The 25143-nt window shown below is 39.2% G+C and overlaps 1 protein-coding gene across 7 annotated transcripts in view; it reads right to left on the bottom strand.

The window, feature by feature from the left end:
• The window catches only part of St7 (suppression of tumorigenicity 7), a 243285-nt gene that overhangs the window by 114172 nt on the left and 103970 nt on the right, over positions 1 to 25143 (bottom strand). Inside the window, exon 1 of one of the 7 annotated variants that reach the window (XM_057769161.1) lies at positions 13168 to 13191. The exons of 5 other annotated variants lie outside the window; for them this stretch is intronic. Coding sequence is in view for 1 of the 2 variants with exons in the window: in XM_057769141.1 (XP_057625124.1) it covers positions 724 to 808 (85 nt within the window). In the remaining variant the exon portion in view is untranslated. Of the gene's footprint in view, positions 1 to 723; positions 845 to 13167; positions 13192 to 25143 lie in introns of those variants that run through there. One more of the 7 variants, XM_057769141.1, reaches the window with a different exon arrangement.

Consider the following 25143-nt stretch of genomic DNA (forward strand, 5'->3'; position numbering starts at 1 on the left):
AAGCAGCAGGAGCTTAGAAGACACACTGTGTGTGCCCTAGAAGGTGGAGTTAGAACAGAGACCACAGCCCTTTGGAGGAATGCAGAAGGTCCTGAAGGAATCCAGGATATGGAACATTTAGTTATTCACACAGTTTGGTTTTGCTCTGTTCAAAATTGTGACTGCACTCTGGTTCTTCCCTCTTGATGTAAGAAAGTGTTTAACTTAATTTTGATTTTACAGAAATCCACAGTAGAGAGATATTGAACTTTTAAGGGAAACTTGGGATTTTTAAAGAGACTGAACTTTTAATGTGTTTGAATTTATAAGCATGTGGGACTTTTAAACTTATTCATGTTTCATATTGTGAGTTTTATATTAATATGTCATTTGGGGAATAAGTGAGAAAGAAAAGATTCTAATTGAAAAACGATGCACTTGTGTGTCAGGTTGCCAAGGCGTGAGTTGTGCTTGCTAGTTTTATGTCAACCTGAAATAAGTCATCTGAGAGAAGGGAACCTCAATTAAGAAAATGCCTCCCAAAGATCTGGATGGAAGCAAGCCTGTAGGGCATCTTCTTAATTAGTGATTGATGGGTGAGGGACCAGTCCATTGTGTGTGGTGCCACCTTGGGCTGGTGGTCGTGGGTTCTATAAGCAAGCAGTTGAGCAAGCCATGGGGAGCAGGCCAGTAAGCAGCATCCCTCCATGGCATCTACATCAGTTTCTCTCTCCAGGTCCCTACCATGCTTGTTCTTGTACTGACTTCCTTTAGTGATGATGGCGTAGAAGCTGAATAAGCCCTGTCCTCCCCAGGTTGCTCTGGTCATGGTATTTCACCACAGCAATAGTGACCATAATACAGGCAGCAATGCAGACCTGAGGCAGTCACCAGCACAGTAGTTTGGGAAAATGAAAACCAACATGGATATTTGGTAATGCTGCTTAATTACAGGACACCCAAAATGAATGATAAGGAAAACCACTGCCCACCAAGATCTTCATTCTTGGCCATTCATAAATAACACATAACTCCTGTCTCTGCTGCCATTTAACATGCTGAGATGCAAGGCTCTGGAAATCCGCTAAAATTGAAGCTGAGGGGATGCTTTTTTGTAAATCTGGAATAAAGTATATTTATAATATATCTGTAAATAGTCTTTTTCTAGAGATATTTTACTATAGAGCATTTGTATAACTACAAAACCAGTTTTCCATCCAGTCGGTTGAGCTGGGATTAAAGGCGGAGCAGGAGCCCTTCTACTTCAGCGCCCGCTCCTCCCCTGCTCCCCTCCTGCCCTGGGCTCCTAGCCTCAGCTCTCATGTGCACAGGCCTCTGAAGAAACCCAATGGCACTTATCTTTGTGAGGGAGAAGCACGGAGATTTATTTTTAGACTCATTCCTAAGGTAAGAAACCCTCATAAATCATTCTGTCTACTCTTCTTCTACCCTTGATGTTGCCTTGGCAACTTTACAGATAAACTGTTTCTGCCTTCTAGAGCAGCCAGCTTCATCTGAACACAGTCTTCCTTTTCTCAGCTGTGACCCGAGAAGGTATTGTTGGAGCATGCTATATTAGTATGAACAACGCAGTGTTAGGTTTTCATGTCACCTCCTCCCTTGCTAGGGAGAGGTCACCTGACACATTTTCCTGTCATCAGGCTCAAAGTCCCAGGACCCTAAGACCAGTGAAGCAAGATCCCAGATGGTGAGTTCCCTTCTGCTTACAAATGCATACTGCTGAAGATCTGCATCCTAATAGAAAACTAGAGAAAAATGTTCACACGTCATATTCGCAGTCATTTGTACTAGCTTTGAATCTAAGTTTAAAGGTGATTTTTAAAAGTCAAATATAAATACAGCAGAAGTAATTTTCTGATGCCTTTTACTTTGTATCCTCCCCGTTATCCTCTTGCCCCATGTGTGTATGTGTGTGTGTATGTGAGCGCATGTGCGGTATCTAAAGTACACAGGCAAGATGAAGTGCACATCAGGTAGATCCAATGACTACCTCTTCAATAAGCCAAGAATCTCCCAGATATTATGAGATACAATGCCCAGAGAGCATGAAATTGGCTATATAGCAGCTTTAAATTTAGTCATTTTAGAGGAAGGAGAAGGGAGAAATAGAGTTATAGTATAACCTCAAAATTAAGAGAAAAACTTTTAAGAAAGAAATTAGAATAAAGACTTATCCTACCAAAGTCCAAAGACACTTTTTTTAGGTAATTTTATATGCAAATAGTTTCAAAATGCATTGCGTGTACTTGACTTTGCCCTTCAATAGAATGCCTCTAACAAATTTTATTCTTTCAGTAGTAACTCTACCAACACAGACACAAACTGTGCCGCTGTTAGCATGCAGTGACATTTACAGAAACTGACTTAATTCTTATGTCAACACTATTTCCCTCCAAAGCTAAGTGATAGAAGTATTCTTCAAGCCTTTTCGCGTTCTTTTTACCATTTGGTGTGCCAATCCAGGAGTAACTATTATTGTCATTGTGTGCCTGCTCTAATGTGCTCTCTCTCCCTTGAGACGTGCTATTTAAAATCTGTTGTAAACTCAAAGGCAGATAATCAACTGCAGTTCAGCGAGCTATGTATGTCCAATGTGTATCAGGCACTGCATAAAGTTCTGAGGACTCAAACGTGCTTGACATGTAATTCTTGTCCTTAAGGAATTGGGCATTTTTTTTGAGAAGCAAACATGGGAATAATATAACAGTCTATTATGATTCTGAGAGCCACGGAGGTGCTCTTTCCTCAGCCCTGGCTGGAGCGGGAGACAATGTGCACCAACGTGCTCCTTTGAGAAAGCCTCAAATAGTGCCCCAAAGGACATGCACTGGAAACATGCAAAGTAGGAGCTGTTGACTGACAGCCAAAATGAAGGGGTTCTTTGGTGATCCTTTGAGGCTCTGCTGTGTGTATTCTATGCATTGGCTTTTTTTCCTCATTAATGCTTGTAGTCTAATTGGAAAGGCTAGCCTGCTGGATTCTTGGCGAGCAGAGAATCACTGGCACGAGTGACACTTGTTGTCGTGGGCAACTGTGGTGAGTGATGTAAAAACACTCCCAGAATTCTTTGTGTTCACACTGGAGGGGACCTACAGTGTCAGCTGTGCAAAGCATTTTCTATCATTTTGAGAAAAATTTTGACACTGACTTCTCATTTATCCCTTCTTCATTGGAATTTACACAGAAAATATTGTAGAAACATCTGTGGTTTCTTCCTAGGTTTAGGAAGAATGCATGCTGCAAAGTTGAATATAGGAATTTATTACCTAATATGCCAGAGATAACTGCCTAACTGGAAGTTAACAATATTGGCAACAGTAATGTTCTATAGCAAATAACTTAAATATAAAATTCATAGAAATAACAAGAAAGGCAAGGAGGACATTAACAAGAGTCGAAAAAGACATCTGTACTTCCTGATAAATCTTCTACATTTATTAATATTAGCTAATTCATTTAGCTATATAAATGGGCCAAAGAAACAAGTGTAAGTCACAGAGTGATAAAACCCAAACTTAATTCCAGGTTCAATTTCAATTTTTCTTCCTTTCTTCCTTCCCTCCCCTCCCGTTCCCTTTTCTCCCTCCCTCCTTCCGTCTTTCCTCCCCTCCTCTCCCCTCTCCTCCCCTCCCCTCCCTCCCTCCCTCCCTCTCTCTCTCTCTCTCTCTCTCTCTCTCTCTCTCTCTCTCTCTCCCTCCCTCTTTCTTTCTTGCTTTCTTTCTTTCCCCTCCCCCCTCTCTTTCTCTTTTCATTCTCTAAAAGTTCTGAAACTAACATACTTCTTTTTGGGGGTAGAGCTACCATCCAAACCAAAGTCTGCTGGTAACTTGTTGTGTATGATCCAGACAACAATTGGTTCTCAACCTGTGGGTGGTGACCCCTATGGAGCCAAGTGACCCTTTCACAGAGTTTGCCTACAAACATCCAGAAACATAGAAATTTATATTAGGATTCACAACAGCAACAAAATTACAGTTATAAATAGCAACAAAAATAATTTTAAGCTTAGGTGTCACTGTAACCCAAAGAACTATATTAAAGGATTGCAGCATTAGAGTAACCATATTTTCTGTTTTGAATGTGTTTATTAAGTAATAAACTGGGAGGGAATGTATTGGCAGAGGCTGCTCATTTATTTCCCAGCCACCCAGAACTGAAATAATCACACTGAGACTATATTAATTGTAACACTGCTTGGTCAATGACTCTAGTATATTCCTAGCTAGCTCTTACATCTTAAATTAACCCATTTCCATTATCTGTGCATCATCATGAGGTAGTAGCCTACCAGTAAGGTTACAACACATCTGTCTCCTGCAGTGGCTACACGGTGTTCCACTGACTCCACCTACTTTTCCCCAGCATTCAGTTTAGTTTTCCTGCCTAGCTCTTTTCTGACCTATCACAGGCCAAAACAGCTTCTTTATTCATTAACCAATAAAAGCAACACATGAACACAAGGACTTCCCACATCAGAAAGGAACAGAGAAAAAAACATTATCAAATTAGGTACTTAAGTTATCCATCAGAAACTCACTGATAAGCTCCCCAGTATAAAGAGTCCAGACAGAGCTAACTGTCCCCCACACAGGATGCTTTTGAGTAAAACCAATAACAGAAGGGTGAGTACCAACTCCAATAGAAGTGGACTGGGAAGTTGAGGCTGTCTACTGGACTGACTAGCTGAGTTTTATGCTGAGTTCATGCTGAATCTTCCCACTGCAGGCACATTTATAAGTGGGATCAAAGGGTGACGTCCGTGGAAGTGATTCATCTTCTAGCTGTTCTCCAGGACACAATGTGCTCACTCTGGGACAGCATTACTGTTCTCTTCCCTCTATTACAGAATCCAGTCCATGCCTAGATGTCAGAGGATACAATGGACTGGGTCTACAATGGAGGCAGGGCAACCCCTCTTCCAGACCTGGCTTCTTAGTAAGACCCAACGGTTGTGACAATTTCCCAGTGTAATGTTGATTACAAGCTGTTGTAGCCATGTCCCTTTGATCCCTGAGTGTACAACCTTGGGAGAACAACCAGGCAGGCTAGGACAGAGGAGTTCAGCTAGGACAGAATAGGCTTGGAGCTTCATTATTAGTATACTTAGCTTTACATTGCACCAAATAGCCAATTTCTATTCCAGAGGGCACCAAACACTATCTCTCCAGGTCTATGACTGGAAGTGAATCTCTAAGAGTAAATCATAAATGTAGCTTGCTTCACATAATTACTATGGATGAGAGGCAATGAAAATTGGAGCACTAATATTTTCAAATATCAATAAGCCAGTTTCTTTAAAAAAAAAAACTATAAAAGATGCATCTAAATACCAGATGGTCAGTACTCTCTCTGATAGACATATTCCCAGTTCCTAAGGTGACATTTTTCATGTTCATCCCTATTCTTATTGTCTCAAATGGTGTTCAGTCATTGCTGTCCCTCACTGGGATATGATCTATTCATCTGTGACAAAGAACAAGTTGTGTATACTTAGGACATACAAATACCTGTAAAACCAAAGCAGTTATTTTAGAGATAGGTAAGCATTTGGCTAAAGCCCAATGTTAATGAAGCCACTACCACTAAGTCTGATTGTGGCAATTAACTTCATACCAAGAACTGTAGCACAAACTCAGAAGGGACCCATCTAAGCACTAATATTAGGAATAGGTATCGCCATGGTGCAAGGGGAGTAAAACACTGTATAACTATGACAGTACCCAAATCAATCTTTTAAAATGGTAGACTGACTAGGACTACACCAAATAAAATAATGATAATGATAATAATAATAATAATAATAATAATAATAATCAACCAAAGTTTCCTTGTACAAAAAGAACTAAGCATTGGGCATTATATTAACTAAACAAAAATGTGCTACAAACTATTAAAATTAAAATAATACAGCTTGCCTGGCGGTGGTGGCGCACGCCTTTAATCCAGCACTTGGGAGGCAGAGGCAGGCGGATCTCTGTGAGTTCGAGACCAGCCTGGTCTACAAGAGCTAGTTCCAGGCCAGGCTCCAAAACCACAGAGAAACCCTGTCTTGAAAAACAAAATAAAATAAAATAAAATAAAATAAAATAAATAAAATAATACAGCTTGTACATAAACAGATATTCAGACAAATAGAAAAGAATGGAGAGCTGAGAAGTGAACCCACCTAACCAGAGCCAGCTGATCTTTACCAAGGGTGCAAACAATATTCATCGAGAAAGGGTATTTTCAGTAAATGGCTGTGGTAAAATTGGCTGTTCACATGTAAAGAATGAGACAAGACTCATCTCCTTCAGCTCTTACAAAAATCAACTGAAAACAGATAAAAGACTTACACATTGTAGCAATGTATTATGATCAATATAACTCTTACATCCTAAGAGAGTGGAACTTGTGATAGGCTTCAGAGGCAGAGTTTATACTGAATTCTGAACTCAAAAGAAGCTATCCCACTTGTACTCAACCTATCTGCCGAACCTGCCTTAAAAAGAACAATTTAACATCTGACCTCAGTTGCCTTGCCTTTCCCATGTAATCCACTTTTTTTAAAGATTTATTTATTTATTATATATGTATGCCTGCATGCCAGAAGGGGGCACCAGATCTCATTATAGATGGCTGTGAGCCAGCATGTGGTTGCTGGGAGTTGAACTCAGAACCTCTGGAAGAGCAGTCAGTATTCTTAACTGCTGAGCCATCTCCCCAGCCCTGTAATCCACTTTTTAAGCTAAAGCATCACTGTAATCTTCAGTTATGTATCTTCCATGCCCCTGGCCTGGAGTAATGCATGTGTGTTATGATAAGCATTTGCTGGAGATTCCAAATATAGTCTGAAAGTAGTCTTAAAAATTGAATAGCCACCATAATTGTTAAATCCTATATACAGATAGAGCTTGATAAACAATGATATTTGTAATATTATCTGTTATCTGGGGTCAGTTGGAGTCAAGTACTTAATTCCTTGTAAAATATCTTTAGATATTCCTACTCATTCCTACTCCATGTTTTACTTTCTGGGCCATTCAATACAAGCAAAGTTTCTTGTTGGGGACAGACACACAGGATCAGAACAGACCCAGGGAAAGATTCACAAGACAGCCTTCAGGCAGACCTTGAGCCAGACTTACACGGCAGACCGACAGGAATAACGGAAAACACTGGGAAAGTGAAGTAAGGCAGTCAAATCTGGTTAAATCATACCACTGAAAAATAGGATGAAGCAATATAAAAACCATAGATACTGGTCCGTAACAGGAAAGGACCTAAGTGCAGAGACATCACATGACATGGTAAACTACTAGTTTAAACATTTTCCAAAGAATGAAAAGCAAACAGACACAAAACATGTACATGATTTTAAAAATATTTTCCAGGCTTTATCATAGGCAAAAACAAGATTAGAAATGATGGGAATGTGCAACTGACCCCCACCTGCAGAGAAAATCAAACAAGAACCTTGTTGCTATAAAGAAATGTTCAGGAAAAGTCCAGCTTGAAGGATGCTGGAGGAAAGTGTAGCTTTGTTTGCCTGTTGTTGTTTTAAATGTTTAAGATTTATATGTACACGAGTGTTCTGCCTGAATGTATGTATGAGTACTATGTGCCTGGCTGGCACCTATGTTTATTTTTATTTATTTATTTATTTTTATTTTATTTATTTGGGATTTTTGAGACAGGGTTTCTCTGTAGCTTTTTGGTTCCTATCCTGGAACTAGCTCTTGTAGATCAGGCTGGCCTCCAACTCACAGAGATCCGCCTGCCTCTGCCTCCCGAGTGCTGGGTTTAAAGGCGTGCGCCACCACCGCCCGGCAGGCACCTGTGTTTAGAAGAAGGCATTGGGGCCTCTGGAACTGGAGTGGGTACTGGAAACTGAACCTGGGTCATCTGGAACAATGAGCGCTCCCTGACAACTGAGCCCTCCCTCCAGTCCTGGAAACTGCATTTTAAACCAACAGTTGTGTATGAGGTGACTGCCGTTCTTCCGTCACAGCATCAGCTACAAACGGTGCTTTCTGTCTCCGTGTGGTATTTCCCTCTTCCTTCTTTTCCAGCTCACACAGAGTGGGTGTGTGCCCATCTCCTCTCGCACTTCCTCGGAGTTTCTGAGGAGTCACCCTATGAATAGCGCTGCATGACATAGAGAGACACACACGGATGACAGAGGACAGGAGCCTACTATTCTAAACCAGCCATCTGGGGGAGGAGGACAGCTGGAAATCAATTTGCTCCTATCAGATTTCATCAAAATAAGAACACAATGTATGTTTCTATCCCTACAATGCTGGAAAACATAATAGAGCCTGGTTATGTTCCTGAATTAAAAACCTTTTGTAAGTGCAATTTCTAAAGGACTAAAAATGTCAATGACCCTAACATTTTGTTCCCTCCCACAAATGATTCTACAGCAGCAACTACTCATGGGAACTTCATGAAACACCCACAAATGACTTAAATGTGTTCCATGCATCTTCTTGATTTTAAATTCAACAAATTTAAACAAATGTCATTATACCCTGTCTGCTTTGACAGATCAGGAAACTGAAGTTCTGACCGATCACATATTGTTCAAAGGCACACAGCTGGAAGGAGCAGATCCAGCGATAACTGTAGACAAATTTACCCTGAAGGCTGAGTCCCAACCACTCTTCTGAGGGCTTCTCTCACTGGATCCCCATTCTAGGTTTCCTCTCACCGGCTATCTGTTCTGAGGGCTTCTCCATTGGACATTCCAAAGCAGGTCTCATCCTAGGTGCATACAAACATTGCACATAAACACCTGTGCTGAGATCATCCCTTTCCACCTGCCTGCCCTCACTGCCCAATCTCTCATTCACCAGGGCAACCACAGCTCTGACAGGCCTCCTAGCTGACACTTACAATGCCACCTTCACCGCCTTTCTGAGAACTCCTGCATTCCAGATTAAAGATCACTGACAAATGCAATGTATGGGAAATTAATGCCTAAAGATTGTGTTATTATAGGTCTTTTTTCCCAAGGACTAGAAAAATCACCTAGTGTCTGACCTATACCAGAAATTGATTGCATAATATTAGAATGAAAAGTACAACTTATGCTGCTGAATTGTGAATCACAAATTTGAGCACTTGGGATGTCTACTTTTTACTGCAGTTCTGGGGATTGAACCCAGAGCACAGGGCATTTAGAACATGAGTTATACCATTGCGTTATATACCCTGTGTCAAGTGTTTGGATACCCAGGTTATTTTACCAAATAGCTAAATGCTCTACATAGGTTCTTAATAATTTTTTAGTCTCCTTTTCATTTTATTATTATTATTCATGAATAAAGAGAAGAGAGAGAAGAAGATAGCCAGCCACAAAGCTGAAGCATAAGCTCACCTTATGATGCTGCTTCTGTCACAACAACAGCTCAGCATTGACCTGGGTTTTGTGCTTATATCAAGCCAGGAACAAGTCCTATTTTCTTTCTTTTTTGTGAATTGAGGCAATGTACATATTCATACAATACACATTTGTATATATAACAGAGGATTATACAACAATATAATATGTAAAATATAATATATAATATGTTTATATGCTATATATTATAATATTATATCTATGATATATATCTATATATCTATGATACATATATCTATGAAATATATAATATATATAATTTGCTATAAAAACAAATATATTCTCAAATATTATAGGTTACTTCCTTATTCCTATACTTGTTCTGATTCGTCCACAGTTCTTATAAAAATACCAAAAACAGGTAGAATTCAATAGTTGATCAACTCCTAACTTAGAAAGCATGCTGAAACATACCCTTTTTCTTAGTTACTTTTCTATTGCTGTGATTTTTTTGTTTTGTTTTGTTTTGTTTTTGAGACAGGATTTCTCTGTGGTTTTGGAGCCTGTCCTGGAACTAGCTCTTGTAGACCAGGCTGGTTTCGAACTCACAGAGATCCGCCTGCCTCTGCCTCCCAAGTGCTGGGATTAAAGGCATGCGCCACCACCGCCCGGCTATTGCTGTGATTAAAAACCATGACTAAAACAACTTATAAAACAAAGTGTTTAATTGGGTTCACGGTTTCAGGAGGTGGCTTCATGATCACCACTGCAGGGAACACAGCAGTGGACGTGCATGGCTCTGCAGCAGTAGCTGAGAACTTACATCTTTATCAATAGGTATGAGGCAGATAGAAAGCTAACTGGAGATATAACACATCTCCCCGTCTTAATCCTTCCCAAACAGGTCCATCAAATGAGGACCAAGTATTTACATATTTGAGCCCTTGGGGTCTATTATCATTTAAATGACTACAGTGGATTAGTGTCCCTAATGACCAAGCAAAAACATGGTGGCTGGAACATCTTATTCCACAGCCCAGAATCAGAGAGAGAAAAAGAATAGTAGAAATTTGATGGAGGTGGGTCTTGTATTAATCTGTTGCTTTCATTGGTTAATTAATAAACAAACTGCCTTGGCCCATTTGAGAGGCCATCCCTTAGGTGGGTGGAGTAGACAGAATAGAATGCTGGGAGGAAGAGGAAGTGAGCTCAGATGCAGGACAGCTCCTCTGAGAGACAGACGCCATGCTCTTCTCTCCAGAGCAGACACGATGCAGCCAGCCGCCAGGTCAGACATTGGAGAGAAAAAACTGCGCCCATGTTCCCATATATTGTTTATAAATGTTCTTTTACATTTAAAGGGGGAGATGATATAGATATGAATAATTTACATTGATATGAATCTTGGTTTACTGACATTAATTTAAATACATATAATAAAATATGTATTTCTGATATTGATTAAGGTATTGTGATTGTGTAGTTCACTTAAAAATGTAATGTATATAGGTTGTTAATGGATAATTATCAATAATAGTCAAGCTTGTAGTCATGTTAGTTAGATTTTCTAGATGTACATAGATATATTTTAGATAGGCATTCTTCATATCTTTCAAAGATTATAAAATATGACATTTTAAGTGTTTTAATAACTTAGGGTTTTTCATGACAATGAGACACGTCTGCTCCTGGCAGCACCAATCTACTTCAAGAGGATGATGGACATCGAAGAGGCTCCTTATGGAGTATGATAGCCATTTGGGCATGAAACTGCTCATGCCTGGACTGTTGCATAAACTAGACACAAAAAACCCGCAAAGAAAGGACTGCTGAACTTTCCTAAAGGTGAGATGGTCTTTTGGGGTTCCTGATTCATAAAAGAGTCTACGAGACATTCTGCAGGACACAGCAGATAATGACTAAACTGTCTTTAAAATTTCCTGCTTCATAGAAATGTCTGCTAAACACTATGGGCCTAAAGGCCAAAGACGGATGCCCCAACGGTACAAAAGAACTTTGGGTGACTGTCCAAGCAACGAGATGTCTCTGTCATTTCTAGAGTTTAAAGTTTCTTACTTCTTGTTTACTTAGGTAATATTATATCCTTCTGGAGTCTTTGATGGAGTTAAAAAATGGTTAGTTATAGTTATAGTTTTCCTTAGTTATGATAAAAGATAAAATAGATATAAATATTGTAACTGTAATTCTTGCTTGATAACTGTTTTGCTATATGTAATCTTACTATGTTAAAGTGAAAGCCTTTCTTTTTTGTTTAAACAGAAAAAGGGGAAATGATGGAGGTGGGTCTTGTATTAATCTGTTGCTTTCATTGGTTAATTAATAAAGAAACTGCCTAGGCCCATTTGATAGGCCAACCCTTAGGTGGGTGGAGTAAACAGAACAGAATGCTGGGAGAAAGAAGCCGAGTCAGGAGTCGCCATGATTCTCCCGCTCCAGACAGACGCAGGTTAAGATCTTTCCTGGTAAGCCAGCGCATGGTGCTACACAGAATATAGAAATGGGTTAGATCAAAATGTAAGAGCTAGCCAATAAGAGGCTGGAACTAATGGGCCAGGCAGTGTTCAAAAGAATACAGTTTCCGTGTAATTATTTTGGGGCATAAGCCATGCGGGCGGCCGGGTGCCGGGGACGCAGCCCTGCCGCTCCTATTACAACAGAAATTCAGTAGTCTTTTGAAATCTCAAAACCTATCCCCAAGGTCACACCTCCTCCAATAAAGTCACACCTTCCTAATCCTTCCCAAACAGTTCTACCAAGTGGAAACAAAGTATTCAAACATATGAGCCAATGGGGCCATTCTCTTTCAAACCACCGCACTCTGTCATTATAAACATATGGCACCATAAGCATAATAAGCCATAGACAAGCTCAGTTTTCATCGGTTATCACCAGACTAAAAACCCAGTCCACTGCCTATGTTAGTTAGCAAATAGAGTTTTATAAACATCACCCTATCGTGTCTGGCTGCCTTTAGACTAAAACAGAGGGGTCAAACCTGTGGTTCTCCACCTTCCTAATGCTGCAACCCTTTAATACAGTTCTTCACGTTGTGGTGAGCCCCAACCACAAAATTATTTTTGTTGCTACTTCATAACTGCAATTTTGCTACTGTGGTGAGCAGAAATGTAAATATTTTTTGAGACAGGTTTGTCAAAGGAGTTGAGACCCACAGGTAGAGAAATACTGAGTTAAAAAGTTGTGTATTACATATAAAGTATCCCCACCCGACTCTAAAGGAACTTGTATTGAACCTGATTCCCAGCCATAAGTGACCATATGGGCGCTGACTTTATGGCTGTGCTCTACGGAGATGAGTGCAATTTTAGGAACTGAATCACTGAGGGTATCCTCTGAGGGGTGTATCTTGCCATGGTTCCCTCCTATTTGCCAGGAAGTGAGCAATTCTGCCCTTCACACCTTCCACAATGATGTTTTGCTTCACCAAGTTCCAGAAACAAGGGAGTTGCTCCTATAACCGAGACTTCTGAAACTGTGAGTTAAGTGAAGATTTTCTCCTTTTAAATTGCTTTTCTAAAGCTGCTTTTCTTTCTCTTTTTGTAACAAAGCTAAAAATGTTTGGCATATGACCCTTTACCAAAATAATGTGCTGATTCCTGGTTTATAGTAAGCAAACCCGGACTTCTCTGGTATTTCCTACTGATGTACTTGAGTGACAAAACAGACAAACAAACAAAACCTGTGTGGCCTTAGGGGAGCTATGAGCAACAGTTTGAAAGCACAAAGCTAAGCATCTCTTTCCCCTTTAAGTCCTATTAGGAAATCACTCTATTCTAATTTCTCAATTAAAAGGATAACTGTACCTTGGCAGTGGTGGTGTACATCTTTAATCCTAGCCCTTGGTAGGCAGAAGCAGAAGGATCACTGTGAGTTTGAGGCCAGCCTGGTCTATAAGAGCTAGTTCCAGGACAGGCTCCAAGGCTGCAGAGAAACCCTGTCTCAAAAAAACAACAGAAAAAGATAATTGGACAATTGTAATTGCAGCCTTTTAGCTCTAATAAATAGCAATACTAAAAATGTATATTTTATTTCTATTTCCATAAAAATATTAGACAATAGCACTGTCATCAAATTTAGTACTTCTGGGTTTTTATCATGGATACACCATGGTTTTACATTCATGAAGCTGATGTCTTTATATGGGTCAAGAACTGGTTCAGAGATTAAGCTATTTAGATGGTGGCATTTTACTGTCAATTGGATTACATCCTCATTATTTAGCTAAACATAAGTACTGCTTATGTTTATAAGTAGATATAGCTATAGCACATAATCAACTGTAGAGATTATAATGGATAGGCAGGGTGGGCCTAATTCAGTCAGTTGAACTGACTTGTAACAGGCTTGGCTCATCAGAAATTCACTTGTAAATTTAGCTTCACTTGCTTGTACTCAAGTGTTCTAGTCTGTCCTTCCCGCCAGCCTGCTTCACCCACTGAAGACGCCTAGACAGCCCCCATAATCTTGTGGGTCCATTCCTTGTTTCCTCCCACTCTCCTTATCCATGTCATGAGTTCTGTTTGTCTAGTGAAAGTCGAACACAGTAAGTATTAGGTCTGAAAATACTTCAAAACTAAATTTATCTCTATCATTTTAAAGAATACCAATTTCTTGGAGAAAAATGCTACCTAGAAACAAATCTTAATGTTTTATACTTATAGTACTATATAGTGAGCACTATATAGTCAGTGTATACACGCTATACAAATACAATACTATATAGTCAGTACTATATGTGCTATATATACAGTACTATATATTCTATATACGGTACTATACAGTCAGTACTATATACACTCTATATACACTACTATATAGTCAGTACTATATATACTCTATATATACAGTACTATAAGTCAGTACTATATATGCTAGATATGCAGTACTATATAGTCAGTACTGTATATGCTATATACACATTACTATATAGTCGGTACTATATATGCTATATATGCGGTACTATATAGTCCATACTATATATGTGTGTGTATATATACACAGTACTATATAGTCAGTCCTACATCTCAGTCCTTATTTCACTGTGGCAAAGCATAAATTCTAAGAGAAGGTAATGCTCCGCTAAAGAAAGAGGCCTGTGGAGTCATCCACACTCTGTAAGTCACCAGGAGTGATGGAGTCATGTCTGTAATCCCACGACTTCAAAGGCAGAGGAAGAAGATCACAAGTTCGAGGCTAGACTGGGCTACATAGAAAAGTCATTTCAAAAACTGTGTAAGACTTTCTGTCTCGGATTAGTTTATCTACAGCTGTACAATGAATGAAATGAATAAGAATTCTGCTATAAGTAACATTTAAAACAATTTCTACAAAAACATTGTGGCCTAAAGGAAATAGTTAATAGCCTAGGAAAAGGTTAGTAAATAGTTTAAGATATGTTTAAACATTTCCAGGTCCAAACCATTAAAAAAGTAACTAATTTAAGAAAGACTTAAAACTCAAACGCTCAAGTATGCTACCTGTAGATTATTGTCCTGAGTGTAATGAATTTTAGGAAGAGGAGCACAGGTTCCTAGAGCCATGTCAGGACCTACTATGAACTAAGTCAAAAGGAGGGAGTAAAGCTACCCCATTCATAAAATTGTAAATTAATTCCAATTATATAATTATTGTTTTTATCAATATTTGAAATAGAAGCCTTTCATATTTTTCAAGTAATGGTTGATATTTTCCTATTATTTGGAAACATAATAACTAATATAATTTTTTCCTACTAGAGACAGAAATTGAGAACCTGTTGAGATAACATTGACAGAATTCTGAGCATTTCATAAAACATGTGCTTGGTTATATTTGCATTCTGCATTTAGTTTAGGGATGATATTCTCTGTTCAGCGCAGTCCATGGACAGAAAAACTAAGTGGAATAAATAGGGGCAGTATAAGAATGTGTTAACAAGCATCTCTTGAATACAAATACAGTGCTTAATTCTAGAGTATCACTTATTTAAAATAAAGCCTGAAATTTAGGGCTCTAAAATTTATTTGCTAAAATCACTCTATAAATCTGATGAGATCTTGCTCATCTATTTCTCAGTCCCAGAACTTTTTACATGGGAATCAAGTACCTTTCTGGGATTCTTTGACAATCTGTAGACAGTTAAGAAATAATTTTAAGGAGATAATAGTGGGTGCGTGAACACGCTTATCTTCAATATTCATGAACTATAACTATACAGGCATTATCTGTAAAACCAAATAAAAATCTACCTCAAAATGCAAAGGGGTAATATCAAGCAATAAGACATTTTCTAAAGCAAGAATAGAGAGAAAATTTTAAAATAACACTTAAATTTAGTTTAAACTAAGATATTTAAGAATAATCTAACAGAGCAGAGCAAACAAAACAACAATGGCAAGAAAAAGACCTTCCTGGCTTTTCTAGAACAACTAAGAGAACGGCTTCACATGTGTCTGTGTGTCAGAATCCCAGCTTTAGAAAGATGGACGCTGAACAATGAGACATCTTGACATTACAGTCAGTCACGTGCTTCCAGAGTTCTTTGTTTCAATACATTTAGTGCTGCATATGGATGCCACAGAGATCTATTCAGGAACCTGAAAGCTGTTCCTGTGCCAGAAAAAGAACCACTTGGGAAGCCAGCATCTGATTTAATATGCACAGAGTGCACTGCACAGTGTCACCCACCCGGGCAAGGTCCCCTTCCTTCGGTGCTACTGTGTGCCGTGTCACGACATCACTACTGAGCTGCAGCTAATTACAAGGCAGATGAAGTGCTGAGAAAGAATTTACTCTAGACAATTAACAGACTAGACATTCATTGTCTTGGAGTGTTCTGCATATGCTAATACAAACTTCATCACCCACAAAAGCACCCATGCAACCATGACTCTTTTTGTTCTGCTCTCTTTCAAGCCTCATAATAGCAGGAATGACCCTGACGTGGAGCATCCTGCTCACACCATGTAGCTGCCATTCATCTCCATCCAGCTGGGCATGAATTTCTGCCCCACTCTGGGCTTTAAGCAGGCATTGTTCAGTGCAAGCTGCTGTGTGGTAATAGAGTGGCAACTGCATAGTGATTCGAGTACAAAGAGGGTAGCGCAGTAACGTGGGTTCACGATGCTCACATGATAACGCGGTAAGTATAGCAAATCTGTGTCACTATACGACTGGACTATCCCATCTAAACCAACATTTCCCTTAAACGAAGGCTGTGGAAATGTGATCATAATCGCACAAGACCTTCTATTCTACTGTTAAGTTGTGAAAGTGCTCACTTGTAACTTTTTCTTTTCTTCTATGGTACGAGAGAAATGGTTCTCAACCTGAGGGTCACAAACAATTTTGGGAGTCGCATATCAGATATCGTACATTACAGTTCATAGGCATAGCAAAATTACAGTTATGAAGTAGCAACAGAGATAACTTTATGGTTAGGGGTCACCATAACATGAGGAATTGTACTGATGGCCGCAGCATTAGGAAGGTTGAGAACCGCTGTAGCAGAGAGTGACCCTAGCACCTAAGCTGCAGCACCAACCCCCTTTTCAGTTTTTACTTTAAGATAGAGCCTCAATAAGCTGTCCAGGTGGCTGAAACTGATTTTGACCTTGCAATCCTCCTGCCTCAGACTCCCAATTACCTCGATTACAAGCCTGTGACACCAAGCCCTGTTGTATTTTCCACATAACAGAGCTACAGACTAAGCTTCTTTTTTTTTGGTTTTTCGAGACAGAAGCCAATGAGGAAAACTTGCCTTGTTGCCCAGTGCTGGCTTCCTGAACTTACCTGACAGCATTACAAAGATTTAAGAAGTTGCTCTACCAACATCTTATTCATGCAGTATCATGATGTATTACTTCAAATCACACTGTATCAAATAAATCTACACTCAGGTTCAAAAGAAACTTGGGTCAAATGGCTAACTGTGGTTATTACCCTACCAAAGTGTCTGCTGGCCTCCAGGCTCACTCAGGTCCTCTGACTCCTCTCAACTCTTATCTCCCCTTCCCCTCCCCTAAACTTCTCCAGCTCATGGGTTCCCTTCCCCCCATTCTCATTCCTATATAACCACGCCACTTCAGCCATGTGCTCTCTTTGCTCTTGATTCCCTCTCGGCCCAATCTCTTCTTCACTCTCTTCTCTTCCTCTCTCGCTCTCCCCACCCTCTCTTCTCTCAAGGCCTGGTTGAATCTACTGGTCTACTTCTTTCTCTTCCTGCTTGGACTCTTCTAGATGCCTCTGGCTATTCTCTCTCATATCTACAATTAAAACCCTCCCCTCAAACATTCCTTGGTGCAGTCCCGTCCTCACTTTACACACTAGGTTCTAATCAGTCCTAGGCACTCACAGATACCTTTAAACTTGCATTCTTTTTTGTCAACCTTGCTCATAGTGTGTTTACAAAGTTGGGGGTCTGGACAGTTTGGATGTGGTTTATTTTCCCAAATATCAGATTGTGGGGAGATCTAAAGAAAGGGTTAAATAGCTTGTTGATTTCTCTGGTTAATTACTGATGTTTTACGGGCACCTGCCTTTACTCCAGTCCTTTCCAGGAACTGAAGGTCCTGCCACCCAAGCCCCGCCTCCCAGCTTCCTGCTAGGTGCTGGCAGAGCAAGCCCAGGCTTCTAGACCCATGTGTCTGGGGTTGTTAGTTCACAGGCTCTGCTTTCCTTGTCTCCATCTCCCTCTGCTGTGTTTCTTGTGGTCCGACTATACCTTACGTATGAATAGTATTTCAGACCCAGGACCCAGCCTGACCGGTACATTGCAGCGGGACTAGCAGAAATGATTGTATTTTTTTCCTAATCCTGGCTCCTACTCACTAGCCTTGCCTACTAGAAGGAAATAGCTCTGCCTGGAGTGATGCCAAGAAGTGACAAATCAAACAGTCTCAATAGGTGGTAATTAAACTGTTGGCTCTCAAGCTGAGACTCGGTTGTCAATGGGACTATGCAGTGAACCCCCTGGCTGAGCATATAGAATTCTGTTTTAGACTCTGAACTCTCCAATAGAATGTCTGAAAAAAAATAATCAAAAGTAAATGAGTGTAAAATTAAAAGCTTTTCTAAGAGATAACACCAAGTACAAAATGTGATGTTGAAGGAGCCTGGCATTTCTGAAATCAAACTGTCTATTAGCAAGTAAATCAAGACTAATTTAACTTGATTTCCAACTGAACTGAGTAAAAATGCTTAGTTGTTATAACATAGATCATTTTTTTTCATTTATGTTTGCTGTCAGCACATACTAATTACATGGAATTAGCATTTTCATATGTATAAAACATACCGTGACTGTATCCACTCTGTTACTCCCCCTCACGCCCTTTACCTTCTCTAGTAATTCCCCTTCCACATAGATTCTGTATCTAATCTATTCTCTTGCTACTTCTTCGATTCCAAAATCTCTGTATCAGCCATTTGGAAGATGACAATGACATCAGCCGAAATGCCTCAAGAGACCTTCAACACTAGCTGCTCCATAACACACTCTAAAGTGCATCAATATGAATATGCTTTTTCCCATCTACTCCATCTGATTGCTCCAAAAAAGTATTCCTCTAGGAAATATGAATTTGAAATATCCTCAATTAAGTGAGAATTATGCTTACATTGCCCAGACATAATATATATATACACTCTTTTTCTAAAATGCCAGGTAGCAAACAGAGGGGTATTATCAATATCCTAAACTTAAAAATTACTTGTAGATTTAAAAAATGTAATAATCATTTTCTTTTTTTCATTTTAGCTGTGCTTATATATCTGGCATGAAGCATTTGGCAGCCTGATAGCAAATGTGCTTCCTGAGGAGCACTACATGCCAATGCAAGTTGGTCCTCTGCCATTCCACAGGGCTTTTTCTTTTCAACATGTATCAAAAGAGCTGTATCAATATGCTAGTCCTAACACTGGGCTCTGGGTATCCATTCTTCCCCAGCTGCTCTCTGTTCACACCCTCTAAAATCACAAAACCAAAATGAAAGGCAAAATAGCATATTAAATACACAGAATGTAAAAAAAAATGCATTTTTTGAGACTAGTTCTCCATCAGATGTAGAGCTGGTGAAGCTCTTTTCCCATTTTGTAGGATGTCGTTTTGTTGACTGTGTCCTTTGCCTTACAGAAGCTACTTAGTTTCAGGTGGTACCATTTATCAATTGTTGCTCTCAGTGTCTGGCTGCTGGCATTATATTTAGGAAGTGGTCTCCAGTGTCAATGCATTCAAGTATACTTCTCACTTTCTCTTCTATGACGTTCAGTGTGGTTGGTTTTATGATGAGGTCTTTGATCCATTTGGGCTTGAGTTTTGTGCATGACAATAGATATGGATCTGTTTTTGTTCTACATGCTGATATCCAGTTATGCCAGCACCATTTGCTGAACTCAAGAAACTGGACAACAAAATATGAAATAATCCAATTAAAAAATAAGGTACAGATCTGTAGAATTCTCAATAGAAAAATTCAAATGGCTGAAAGACATTTAAGGAATTGCTCAAAATTCTTAGCCATCGAGGAAATGCAAATCAAAGCAACTCTGAGATACCATCTTAGACATGTTAGAATGGCTAAGATCAAGCACAATGAAGACACAGCCTGTGTTGGAGAGGATGTGGAGTAAGGGGAACACTCCTTCACTGCTGGTGGGAGTACAAACTTGGGACAGCCACTTTGGAAATCAGTATGGTGATTTCTCAGAAAACTGGGAATCAATCTACCTCAGGATTCAGCAATACCACTATTAGGCATATACCCAAAGGATGAACACTCATACCACAAGAACATTTGCTCAACTATGTTCATAGTAGTATTATTTGTAATAGGAAACAACCTAGATGCCCCTCAACTGAAGAATGGATAAAGAAAATGTGGTACATTTACACAATAAAGTACTACTCAATGGTGAAAAAAACAATGCCATCTTGAAATCTGCAGGCAAAGGGATGGAACAAAAAAAAAAACCATCCTGAGTGAGGTGACCCAGAAAGACAAATATTTGTACTCACTCATAAGTGGATATCACACACAAAGCAAAGAATAGCCAGACTAAAGTCCACAACCTCAGAGAAGCTAGGGAACAAAGAGAAACTATTAGAAACATACATGGATCCACCTAGTAAGGGGAAACAGACAAGACCTCCTGAGTAAGTTGTAGAAGTCAAAGAGATGCCATGTAGCTACTGAAGATGCCAGAACCTTACCTGTAAGCCACAGCATCGTGACAATACACAGATCAATAAAAATGGGTTAATATAAGATATAAGAGCTAGCTAGGAATATGTCTGAGCTGTTGACCAGTGTTGTAACTAATATAGTTTCATGTGATTATTCAGGTCTGGGTGGTCAGTAAATGAGCAGTCTCTGCTCACAAAAGTTACCTTAAAAACGCATCAATTCCACTATTTGCTATAAACCCATGAGAACTAAAAATATATACTTCAGAGAATACTTTTTATTAAATACAGAGTAGAAGCAACTCAAATGTTCATTAGCTTATGAATGGAGAAATAAAATGTGATGTACTTTTATAAAATTCAGCAATAAAAAGCAGGAGAGCACCAGTACATGCTGAATACGGATGGACCTTGAAAACATTAAATAAAACTGTTCAACATGCATTGTATGATTCTGTTTATACAAAATTTCCAGGAAAAAAATCCACAGAGACGCGAAGTAGATTGGTGGTTTCCAGGGAATGCAAGCAAATTCAATGAAAAGGAACTGCTCGTGGGTATAGGGTTTCTTGTGGAGTGATGAAAATGTTCTATAATTAGGCAGTCATGATGGTTGCACGAGTCTGTGAACAGACTGAGAACCACTGACTTGAACATTTTAGACTCTAGCTTTTCTGTGTGTAAATTACATTTCAATATAGCTATTACTTTAAAAGTCACTGATATAGATTCATTTGCTAAACACATGTTTGTCGAGAGTCTACTATGTGCTACCACTGGAAACATTTCCAATGTATGGGCACAGCCTCTGCCCTCTTATTGTAGTCATTCAAAAGAAACATGACGGCTAATCATTATTGCCAACTCAGTTGGACTAATGTGAATTCACGTGTTATTTGTTAATTTATAATTACTTGTTTTTATGTATGGTACATGAACATAAATGTTCATATGTGTGCAATTGTTCATGCATGTGGAAACCAGAGGTCAAAATCAGATTTCTTACTCAATAGCTCTCTACATTACTTTTTATGATAGGGCTTTTAGTGGAATCAGGATCTTGTTAATTCAGCTAGCCTGGCTGGCCACGCAGCCTCCAGGATCCTTCTATTTCTGCCTACTCTGGGATTACAGGTATACACATAGTACTGGCTTTTCTATTTTGTTTTACACATGTGCAGAGGCTCTGGGTCCTAAAGAGTGCATGACTAGCATGCTGTCTGCTGAGATATCCCCCGAGCTTCTTGCTGGATGTGGGATCACCATGAAAAGACAGCTATGGACATATAGATATATAGATAAGTGTGTTTGCAGACAAGTTTAACTGAGAAGGGAAGATCCACTCTAAATGGAGACCTGAACCATCTCTTGGGCTGGGATTATTGTATTGAATAAAACAAGCAAGCAAGCAAGAATAACACCAGTGTTCACCTGTTTTCTGACTAGAGATACAATGTGACCATTCACCTCATGTTTCTTTACCTTGTCTTCCCGGCAATAATGAATGGTACCCACAAATAGTAGGTCAAAACAAACTCTGCCTTCTTTAAGTTACTTTTGTTGGGTATTTTGTCACTGGGTCAAAAAGAGTAATTAATACAAAATGTCCATTTAAATCTGCAAGTGCTATGCAAGCTGAAGAGCTTCTTAAATGACTGGTAGTTTAAAGTGACAAATGCCAGAATCTAGGAATGAGAAAAATGAACAAAACAGCCTTAGAATGGGAAATGGGAGAAGACAGTTTTTCAGAAATGACATTTCAGTAGAAATCTGAATGAACTTGAAGAAACAAACAAAAAAAAAAAAAAGACGCAAGTGGTCCTGAGACAAGAAAGAGTTTGAGGCATTCCAGGAACTATGGTCAGATGGCACTGGACAAGTGAGGGACAGATAAGCAGGTCTGCCTGCAGCCAGATCTTATGAAGGCATTTTCGTAATTGAGGTTTCCTCCTCTCAGATGATTTTAGCTGTGTCAGGGTGACACATAACTATCCAGGCTCAGGAGGCAGAGGAAGGTCAGTCTGGTCTACAAAGCCAGTTTCATGACAACTAGGGCTGCTACACAGAAAAACCCTATCTTGAAATAGCTATACAGGACAGTGTGTGTGCGTGTATGCATAGGCGTGTGTGTGCATGTGCATGTGTGCACACATATGTAGAAGTGGCTATAGAGTCTCGGGTAGCATGCTATTCTAATATTAGTATCCCCCCAAAAAACAAAATCTCTATTAATTCGATCTCCCCATCTTGAAAATAATGTGTTGTGTTTTGTCCAGCATAAATTAAGCTTTTTTAAATATACTATTACCTTCTGGTTTCTTTAAAGACCACACAGATATTTCATCTGTGGAAGATACAGAAGGTTCCATCTGCTCCTGTCCTGTGGCATTTTCTTGGTGTTAGAGTATTTAAAAAATGAGTCACAGGAAACCATTCTCCTCCATTAAGCTCCAGAACTAGGCCACAACAAACCTGCCTGAGCACAGATGGAATCACATTGGAGCTGTGATCACAGCCCCAGAATGCAGCTCTGTGTATCTGACCTCCCAAGGAGTCGGTTGTCCAGGTAGGCCAGTCAGCTCAGGCCACCATAATCATGAAGTTCCCTCTGCCAGAAGCTCAGCCAGCAGAGGTCAGATGAAATAATCCCATGCTAACCAAGAAGGATTTTTTCTGTCTTCTGTTCCCATCACAGAAGATAAAGAACTTTGGAATAATAGCCCACTTTTGTGGGGTTTTATTCCATTTCTGCATCCTGTGGCTTTCTCTTTTAAACGAACCTCCTCTATTGAGACTTGCTGGAATACTTGATCAATTTTATAAAATGATGTGCTGTCCAGTTATACTATATTCTTTCATAGTCCTAATATAAATACAAACAAAGCCAATTAATATCATTAAACTAAATGCAATTTTGCCTCTCTTAGGCCCATCTCCAAGGAGAAAAACGTTTTGAAAAGCAAGCATGTTTATAAAAAGCCCTAGGCCAGACAACACACCATCCAAGGAGCCAGAGGCACTGCCCTATAGATAACTTTGTCATACAAGAGCCTACGAAGCAACTGACTAAAGACTGACATCAGGAGACACTTTGTTGAAGTTCATGCCAAAATAATCTGATTTCTATATTTAAAATCCCTCTGAACTCACTTAATTCTTGCCAAATTTCTATGGAGCACATTATCTTAGTCTTGCCCCTGTGAAGACATCACTGATATATTAAAGCCATCAGTTGCTTCTAGAGTGTGTTTATGCTTAAGGGGCCCCTGAGACATTTCTCAGGTTAATTAAAAAGTGTTTTATTCTTTTTTTTTTTAAGCAAGTTCTTCTGAGACTGTCCTGGAAACCCCTGACCGAAGCCAATAAGAAAGTAATTTTTTAATTACCTTGATATGTCATATTAACATTTGCTTTTTATAATTGTTGTATCACATTTCTTTTTGAAATTTTCTAAGAAAGAATTAGCGAAATGAAAAGTCAAAGGATGTGTTTATTTACGATGATGTTGAGTTAGGTGATAATAAAGAATGCGCATGTCCATTGTCTCATTCCACACTCATCTTCAGCAGAACAGAGAAGTATCTTTTGCTGTGAATAAAATGCCATTAAAACTATCTCAAATTTGGCCAAACTAAAATGCCTTTAAGTAAATTTCATATGATGTTGTCATAGCTACAGTTATTAGTAAAGAAGTAAAAGGGAGTCAAATGTTTCCCTGGAAAGGGATTTAATGTTCTCAAAATCATTATATTAATTCTTATAAGAGAATTCAGATATAAATTAATATGAATAAAATACCTTTTTGAGAACTGCTACAAATATCACACAATGTCAATAAATCGTATGTAGCGTATCATGCACTATCATGGAAAGTTCGCTGGGTTAAATCTATCATTGTTCTAGAGAAAGAACACACATATGAACTGAATGCATATCATTGCTTACCGTTCTATCAGAAAATGAGCACATTGCTTTAAAATACATTCCATTGGATGCTGTAAAGTCTGGTTGAATTTATCACAGTGATCAAAAGTTTAACAAGTTATCACTCCTAATCAAACAATACTGACTTTGAGTTCTAGCCCAGCAAATATGCCACAATTAGAATAAACTCTCTACTTAGGATCTGGAAAGTACAGTATAGAATTCCTGCGAGCAAAATTACCAAAATCTCTAAACTGTGTTCCCCTGAAATTCATGTTTAAGTTTAAGCCCCCAGTATCATAATATTTGGAGATAGGGCCATGAAGACTCTCAAGGTGGGATTGGTGACCTCTTAAGAAGAGACAGGAGAGACTTTGTTTCCCACCCACAAGAGGGTGATACCCAAATCAGATCTTTACCAGGAAGTCAAATCAGCTGGAATCTTTACCTCTTTAACTGCAGCCTCCCTAACGTCTCCACATAAGGTGTCTTCATTTATATGGGTAGTAACTTCCTGGAGTTTGAGCCGAAGTCTATGGCACTTTGTGATGGCAGATCATGCTGACCAATGGACACCACCAATCAATGATGAACAAATTAACCTTCGCCTCAAACTGAACAAGAAATCTATTCTGAAAATGTTTGTGTTCTTAAACTCTGTCTTAAATATTAATTCCCCGCCTGAGCAGTATGA

Source organism: Chionomys nivalis, chromosome 1 (genome assembly GCF_950005125.1).
Source record: "Chionomys nivalis chromosome 1, mChiNiv1.1, whole genome shotgun sequence".
In the NCBI taxonomy this organism is placed as follows: domain Eukaryota; kingdom Metazoa; phylum Chordata; class Mammalia; order Rodentia; family Cricetidae; genus Chionomys; species Chionomys nivalis.